Genomic DNA, 8,624 nt, shown 5'->3' on the forward strand with positions numbered 1-8,624 from the left:
TTTGAATACGCTTTTCCTTTTCAAGAATATCTGCTTAAAGTGATTGAAATTGTCTCTATTTGGCTTGGATTCTCAGTTCTGTCTATTATAAGCCAGATAACAGAGACATTCGGTAAAATTTTGTCATATGTTTCATCGATTATGGTTCCGAAGCTAATGAATCGAGTATTTCCTGGTATGATTTTGTAAATTCTATCCCATTATTCACATGTGATTATCAAGATACTTATTTATTTAATGTAACATGAAACGTCATTTTGGACTTAATATCGGACAGTTATAAAGCGATAAATGTCACCAAGTTGACGCAAGGCCAATGTGTACAAGGCATAAAGTGATCTATCTGTTAGGTAATAGCAAAAGACAATAGCGAATGTAATTAGAGTAAAATGAATAACTGATTCATTTATCCTGAAAGGGTTTTCATTGCGTTTGCTTCAAATGCTCAAATTATTGTCTTGGATTATTTTTAATGATGTTATCATGATTTCTGGTGATTTTGTGCACCTCGATATGTCCATTTATTATACTCGTTATTATTATTATTCAACAACAACATGCGATGATTAGGTAATTAGGATTGTAAAAGAAATCATAATTAACTTTTAATCTGTTGAATGGAAAAAACTCAATTGATTATTAAGGTGATTAAATGATGGATTAAAAATAATAATTCAAAGTCAAATTGATTACCGAGATTAAGTTAATCTGACAAAACTAATTGTTAATAACAAAATGTAAATTGTTAATTATCTTGGATATAAACCAACAACTTAATTACTTAACTTCGAGAAAAAATAATTGCAAGTAAACAACTAATCGTCAATTCAATTATAATCAAGGTACACTGATCTTGATTACCTATTAACGAATTGTTGTCAATTCAATCATTCATATTGAGTAATAAATGCATTTTAAAAGCTATAGAGTCGTTGATTTTTTATAATATGAACTTTTATCATGAAAATATCAGATTACCTGAAACTAGATCATGATTTGAAATGTATTGGATTCAATTTCAACTGATTAAAAACATTGTTTCCAATCAGAGTTTTTTTTTTAGTCAAATTTGTCTCTTATATTTTCAATTACATGGTAACTGATATAATTAGTTGATGATTCAATGAAAATCATGGGCCAAGAAATTCAAATATTTGTTGTTTTTTATTTTCTGGGACAATGAGAAATGATTCCCATGATGTTGTCAGAACTTTTTTTCTCAATATTCAATGGGAAATTAGGCTCGTGATGGTGTTTATCATTCACCAATAGTAATTAATCCCAAATCAATCAATCAACTTCATGTCAACTCAATTGCAACCAAGGTTAATTAGCCCAAGGATGAACAGCTACAAAGTGATTAAAGGGTTAATCAGGAACAGAAAGTAAATCAACAATCAAGAATCAGAACATAATTTACGATTTAGTTAACCATATAATTGATTTATTTTCGATTGCTTCAAATGTTCTGATTCCTGTTCGATTCATGTCAAGGTTATTAGAAAAGAGATAATTGTTTGTTTCAAATTTCTAGTAAAATTGTGAGAAGCTTTAATTTTTGGTAATTAAATCAAAGATTGATTTGTGATTAGTTAATAATATTGATGTTTAATGTATATTTGATGTTGAAGATTTTGATGAACATTGTTTTTTGCTGTTTAAGTTACATGAATTTTAAATGGCGATCCAGTTACATGAAGTCCAGTGAACATAATATTTAGAGTATAAATACCAGGAACTCGAGTTCTATAGATGAGATTCAAAGTATCGTCAGAATTTTTCATGAATTTCATCTCAGGTTGACCAGGACCTTCCATAGAAACACTTAGCCCTCCAATGACCCCTGACACTTCATCAATGACCACCACATTGTCCCAATTAATGCGAGCACTAGTCAATCCTTTCCCTGCACATCGGATTTTTCGTAAATGGCCTCGACCCACCGAAAGTCCTCCGTCAATCTTACACAAAAACGGACTTCCAGGTATCTCTTCACCCAAATAACGCACAAAAACCTTATAAACACCAGGTAACGATGGACACCATGAACACTCAACCTGAGTTGAAGACGAACAGAATTTGATATCAGGTTTAGATGGACCTTCGAATGCTACTGAACATGAAGTGGGTGCAAATGAAGCTTTCGATGGAGCATAGATACTGAATGAACAAGATTCACCCACAGTTCCAGAGGACAAGCCACTTCCATTGACAGTTAATTGCGAAGCACAAGCTTCCTTAATTTGTGGTCTCCAGAACAACATAATCAACACTCAGATAGAAAAAAATTTCACCTTTAGTTCAATGACAATTGTCTCTGATTGATTGCGATTTAATTTGCTTCAACTCTAAAGCTATCACAGCAACAGAAGCCAAAGTAACTTGACACTTTATTAACCAAAAATAAACTTAAGCTCAAGTTTTTTTCTCGAAATAATCTGGAAAATTTGATGTAACAATTAAGATGATTACGATGCTAGAGACGATTTAAGATGACAAAGAACCAGAGTAATTAAGACACAATAATATAAAAAAAAAGAAAAAAGAAAAACAATTAAAGACAAAAAATAAACAATTAACGATCAGAATGAAAATTGAACACTGATTATAAACTTTGGGCGGTTAATCAAAACGATTAACACAAATTTGGAAGTTAATTTGTTGTTGTTGTTGATTCACTTTGTCTCAAAGTTGATTAAGTAAATTTGATTAGCGTAAAAGAATGTGTTAAATAAGTTAAATTGCAATTTCGATGCGGTTGATTGTTGGAAATCTATTTTTTCTCATCACTTTCTTCCGATGGTTTCACTTTTGCTGGATTTTGTTGGAAGATTAACAACAATGGAAGATGATGTTTATCACTGAGATGATGTGGGAGAAGATGCTGTTGATGATGAGGATGATATAGTGATGATACAACTGATATTAATAGTAAATTAAAAGGAGTAAAAGTGAAAGTGAATAAATCAGCAGAAAAAAAGAGCTAAAAGTTTGCAAAGTAAATTAAATCTAAACGAGATCAACTGATATACTATTAACTAAATCGTGTTAATCCTTTCAGGCCAATCAATCACGTGGCGAAATCTCAATTGATGATGACTGAATGAACACTTTTAAATTATGATTATCATTAAATCTTAACAGATCAGTTAACGGTACATTGGAAATGAAGACAGATCGAGAGAGAAAGAGGAAGATGAGGAAAGCAAACATTTAGCATCTTCTTTGGTTTCTTAAAGTAATACTCAGCATCCCTCTTGCTTATCATCATCATCATCATCATCCTGAGTTCCCCTGTGTTGCCAATGGTAATTGCTACTCACAATTTACACAGTTGATCATCATCCTCATCATCCTCAGCATCCTCATCATCAAACTTATTTTCAAATGTTGTAACAGCAAAAATGCCAATTGGAAACGCCTTTGGTAATAAAGGGAAACTCAACTCGTTTATGTTTTTTTCTGGCAAACCCAATGATCTTCACTGAACATTTTCAGACTAATCTATCTTTAGATCAGTATAACAACTTTCTTATCTTCATCTTTATCCTTTTATCATCCTCATCATCCCTAATCTTCAATCTTGCGTCATCATCTCTGAACATTCCTCATTATTGCCTATGGGAAACTTTACGAAAACTTTTTGTCAGTTTGTCAGCTTTTTGTTTCAGTCAAAATTTTCCATCTTCATCCTTTCTCATCTCGTTTTCACCCCTCATCTTCATCGTCATCATCATTTTCTTCTGCACCTTTTTTCCATCATCATCATCTTTCTTTCATTCTCTTTTCTCTTCCTTTTCATCAAACGTATCATCATCATTATCGCGAACTATCAACAGATAAACTTTTTTCCATTGCCATTGATCTGCAATATCCTTGAAACTTTTTCTGTGTCTTTGCATTTCTTTGTATTCAATTCAAGATTGGCTTTTACTCCTCATTATCTTCCGGTTCTGATTAATTAGTGAATTCGATTAAATTTCATGTGACAGTAACACGCTGACTGAAAAGTCTTAGACCCATTGGAAATTGTTGAATCATTTCTGAAAAACTATCGCCAAGTCAACAATCTTACTAATCATCATTAATAGTAATATTTATAAACAATTTTCACCAATTAACATCAACAATTGTGCCAGCAATCAGCTGATTGTCATCATTACTTTCAAGAATGGCTGCAAAAGAAGGTAAAGTAATCGTAAATAATCAAAGTGAAAATTAGGTCAATTAGTCAATCTAATCGATTGAGAGCAAATTAATTATATCGATTGAATTTTACTTGTAATTAATTAGATAAAATGTTGTCCGCATCTAACATAACCGCGAGTGGACCTGGTCTGGTCATGGGCGAAACCGGGGGAGTTTGTCAATTCAACGTATACACACATTATATTCCTAAAGATAAAAACGACTTTGATCCTCGAACTGAATTGGCCTTTTCTATGGACGGACCTTCGATACCAGTGCCACTTAAGGTCGATGCGGTTGACGAGACTCGAGGGGTAATGGATGTGACCTACACGCCGATATTACCCGGGAACTATTCGATTAACATCAAATATCACGGTGAACACATCAACGGAAGCCCGTTCAAGGTCCGAATTGAAGGCGAAAGTATCAAACAATTTACTCTAACCTCTAAAGTAAACGTTTATGGCTCGAATTTAAAAACAGGAAAAGTTAATCAGACAAATGTGATCTACATTGATGTCGATGATCCAGCAATTAAGGGTGGACTAGCCGCTTCAATGGCAGGACCCAAAGGGGCTAAAGTTAATTTAAAAATGGTTGAGGAAAAGGAAACAGTATTCAAAGTCACTTATTCACCAACAATTAAAGGTAACTATTTATTGTACGTTAAAATTGCTAATACCAATGTACCGGGTTCACCATTTAGTATTATTGTCTCTCCATAAGGTGAACAATTAACTAAATTGTTGTAATTCTATTGAATTAGATGTATCAAACGTTTCTAATTACAATAATTGTAGTAATCATTTGATTCCTCCCAAGTAAAGTATTACCATTTATTTTGAGAATCTTGATTCTCGATAACTTTTATTTCAATCGTTTTAAATTACAATCAAAAATTCAGATTAGTTTTTTACAATTAACTTTCAACTCGGCCTTTCAATATTTCTAACTGATAAAGAGATGATTTAATTTAAACTCTCGTTAAATATTAATGATACATTTGATACTTTCGGGAATTTGGATCGTGAGGTGGATGTAAAGTTAATGGTAACTGATTATGATTAATTGTAATCAATCAGTCTCATGAGGTTTTCGTTAATTAGTATATTTTGTGTACCAAAACTATTGGACTTTTATCTTAATTGTCTAGAATTTCCCATGAAAAGCTACAATTAAACATCAAATATTGAGCTTCGTAATTAATTGTTCTTATTTTGGAGCAAATTTCATCCTTGTAACAGTTAATGATTAACTGATTGTCTTTAGGTGACACTATTAGCTAGTCCATTTTTACTTGATATCAATAATAACAGGAAAGTTGAAAGTTCGAGAAGTAACTAGATTAAGAAAAGTAAATTAGTTCAGTTGGATTAATTGTGATCTAATCATAATCATATTTATATTTACCCAAAGAATCAACGAGTAATTATATTGAAACATTCGGTAACAAGTGAAACATTGATTGGCTTTGATGTCGTCGAGTACAACAATTAGTCCCAATTTAATTCCAGGAGGTAAATCGAGTGTCAACAATTTATGGAACGGATAAATTAGCCTTTGAAACTGTGATGGAAAAATTTAATTTAAAGTCGGTTAATCTGAAAACTAAACTAAACTAATTCGTTTAATTGTAGCTTACGTTGTGGAGTAAATTAGCTGGAGCTAGAACGTTGATTAAACAGCCATTAATAAAAGTACACAAACCAAATATTGTGATCGCAATTGTAGTTACCAAATCGAGATCGACAAAAAAATACTCGTAGATGACCAGAACTGACGAAGCTGAACAACCAAGGAAAAGTCCCGATATCGTCCGATTCCAGAATTTGGTTGCATGAAGTAAATCGTTATGGAAAAATCCATATTCCTTGATAATGAATCGATACAATTTAAGGTGAGACGAACGAGGTAACGATCGGTCCAGTCGTTTAATTAGATAATTGTGAACATAATCGTCCATTAATTTGACCCAAAGTTTGTATTGGTGGCAAACGAGACTGAATATGAATGAAACCAGACCAACAAAAACTGTCGTAATGTAACAATTTGCCAAACTGATTAGTCCATAAACGAATCCAATTGTGATCAAGTAGATTAACCCTTTTTGAAGGTAAATCAATGAAGATAAAACTATTCCCGTGGCTGTTGTGATTAAAAGGTAGATGCCAATCTTACAAATGATCACAACCTTTGGATAGATGGACAAGAAAACGGACCTTTCAAAGTTAGATACAAATTTTCGTGGTGGACGTTGACCAATGAGACGAAATATCTTCAACCAGGATAAATTGTTGTTCAAATAAGAGTTAATGAATATTAATTGTGCTGAAATTGTGGACGCGGCCCAGATCATGAAGCATAAATCACAATAATCTTTAGCGTATCCAAAGTTAAACGTTATATCACCAAGCCAATAGATCCAGAATTCATCTGAACCAACAATCAACAGAATGAGATATTTGACAAAAGCAAAACACTGAATTAATATTGATCCGAGAACAATTAGTAAATTAAGTGACAATGACGATCGTTTAATTGTGAAACCAGGTAAGATTGTCCAATACAGGAAATATTTTTCGACATCAAATTCATCAAAATCAATTTTGTTTTTACCATTTGAATTACTGGTCAATTCACTTTCCATTAATTGTGATGGTCTTTCATTGTATCGTTTCATAATTTCGTTGATTGTTAACAATAATTAACCTTAAATCTACAATCAAAATAAAGAAGTAAAAAAAAAGGCCAATTCAAATTCATCTTTGGAAAAACGTAATTTGTTTTGATCATAATTGGCTCAAGTTTCTTATTATCAATTTATTGATTGTTATTGATAATAAATGATTAACTTGTTGTAATCAAATTAGATTTTAAGTATTATTATCATGGACCAATTGAATTGTTTACAAACACGAATTAACAATAAACATCTTATTTTGTATCCAAAATTTGGTTACAATTAAAGTTAATTTGTTGTCAATAATCATGTTTGCATTAACATATTCAAGGTAAAATTTAATAGATACTTAATTAAAACGTGAGTTAATCACGAGTGATTAACTACATGTTCACTTGGTCAATAGGTAAATCATATAATTAATTGATTAATGATCAACTTTAATGATTGATTTGAGTTAATTGAAAAACTATTTCCTTGATTATCTGCTTTTATTGTCACACTAAGGATTAACTTAATTATGACAATTTCATGACGTAAATTGTTTCCCATTAATGATGATTGGTAATGATTTAATAACAATTCAGATCGTAATGATTAATTTATTTCTAACCATTTAGATTACTTTCAATTATTGTCATTGTATATTACCCTCTATTGTAAGAGGTGAGTTAACAATTAGTAAATTGTCAGGTTTATGACATTGAGAACAATTTATCAATAGAAAATTGTAGTTTTGTTCAACATGATTAACCAGACAATTAAAACGCAATTTAAATATGAAATAGGTTCTGATTCACCATCTAAATTGATTCAATTGCTACATTAACTTAGTGATAAACAAAAACTACTCAGCAAATCATCAATAATCAAGGGTCGACTATGTCATAAGTATAACAATGGAATCAACAATCTCGATAAGATTAACAGGAAAAAGTTAATTGTTAACAAGTAGTTTGTATGAAAGATTAAATTGTCAGATGAAACAAGACAAGAATAGTTAATCAATAGTAAATCATGATCATCAGGTAACCGTAACCAATTGGAAACAATTTAAGTCTATCAACTGGATACTATTACTATTAATATTATCAACATGGATATTAATAGTAAATAGTAAATCAAGTTGATTGGTGTAACTTTAAATAGGATAAACTTGATTCCAATGAATTAATCATTTCCTGAATAACGGGAATAACGACTTTATTGATCCGGTTGTTAGGCATTCCAATCATACCAGACTCATTTTTGTTGCGTCGTCATCATCTTAATCTTCATCATCATTTCGCTATCTTCTTGTTGTCTGTTTATTCATTAACAGGTTTCCGAATCCAGACAATTAGTTAATTGTTCCTTTCATTTGTGAACTAATGAGATTAAAAAAAATAAACACGTTAAAAACTGGTTGTCATTAAATCAGTGAATGAAAATTGTTTAACTTACAATTAGTTGATGTTCGCGTAATATTGAGCTTAATTGGGGAAGACAATTAATCTCTGATTGGTAATTAAATATTAATTTCTGTTTTCTTTCATCGTCAAAGTTAAACACTTGAAAGGAACTGGAATTTGTTTTAATTAAAGTTTAACTTTCAATGATTAAAGTGCTTCTTATTGATTATATTAATTACAACGATTCGACTTCATCTTAATTAATTATTGAGGTCAATTGATTGCGACTCTGTTTCAACTGTTTTGTATTTCGTTTTCGTTTCAACCATTTTACCGACTTTGTTTACTATCAATTGATTGTG

At 31.2% G+C, this 8,624-nt stretch overlaps 2 protein-coding genes across 2 annotated transcripts; one reads left to right on the forward strand and one right to left on the reverse strand.

Moving 5' to 3' along the window:
* The first annotated feature begins 3,440 nt into the window (after nt 1-3,440).
* On the forward strand, nt 3,441-5,039 carry LOC128386015 (filamin-C-like). The gene is made up of 2 exons (XM_053344968.1): nt 3,441-4,187; nt 4,294-5,039. The coding sequence occupies exons 1-2, from the start codon at nt 4,172-4,174 to the stop codon at nt 4,914-4,916; spliced, it is 639 nt and encodes a 212-aa protein (XP_053200943.1). The 5' UTR covers nt 3,441-4,171; the 3' UTR covers nt 4,917-5,039.
* Nucleotides 5,040-5,134: 95 nt separating this feature from the next.
* LOC128386011 (uncharacterized) lies at nt 5,135-8,549 on the reverse strand. Its single transcript, XM_053344964.1, has 5 exons — nt 8,315-8,549; nt 8,109-8,238; nt 5,834-6,907; nt 5,602-5,757; nt 5,135-5,531 (listed from the first exon to the last, which is right to left on the reverse strand). The coding sequence occupies exons 3-5, from the start codon at nt 6,869-6,871 to the stop codon at nt 5,457-5,459; spliced, it is 1,269 nt and encodes a 422-aa protein (XP_053200939.1). The 5' UTR covers nt 6,872-6,907; nt 8,109-8,238; nt 8,315-8,549; the 3' UTR covers nt 5,135-5,456.
* Nucleotides 8,550-8,624: the final 75 nt, after the last annotated feature.

The sequence above is a fragment of the Panonychus citri genome, unplaced genomic scaffold, assembly GCF_014898815.1.
Source record: "Panonychus citri isolate SS breed McGregor unplaced genomic scaffold, ASM1489881v1 Contig00063, whole genome shotgun sequence".
Classification (NCBI taxonomy): domain Eukaryota; kingdom Metazoa; phylum Arthropoda; class Arachnida; order Trombidiformes; family Tetranychidae; genus Panonychus; species Panonychus citri.

Coding starts and splice junctions, on each gene's coding strand:
- LOC128386011 (XM_053344964.1), bottom strand. CDS start 6,871: ATGAAACGATACAATGAAAGACCATCACAATTAATGGAAAGTGAATTG. Junction 5,758..5,833: donor CAGCTAATTTACTCCACAAC/GTAAGCTACAAT, acceptor TTTCCATCACAG/TTTCAAAGGCTAATTTATCC. Junction 5,532..5,601: donor ATTACTCGTTGATTCTTTGG/GTAAATATAAAT, acceptor TTCTTAATCTAG/TTACTTCTCGAACTTTCAAC.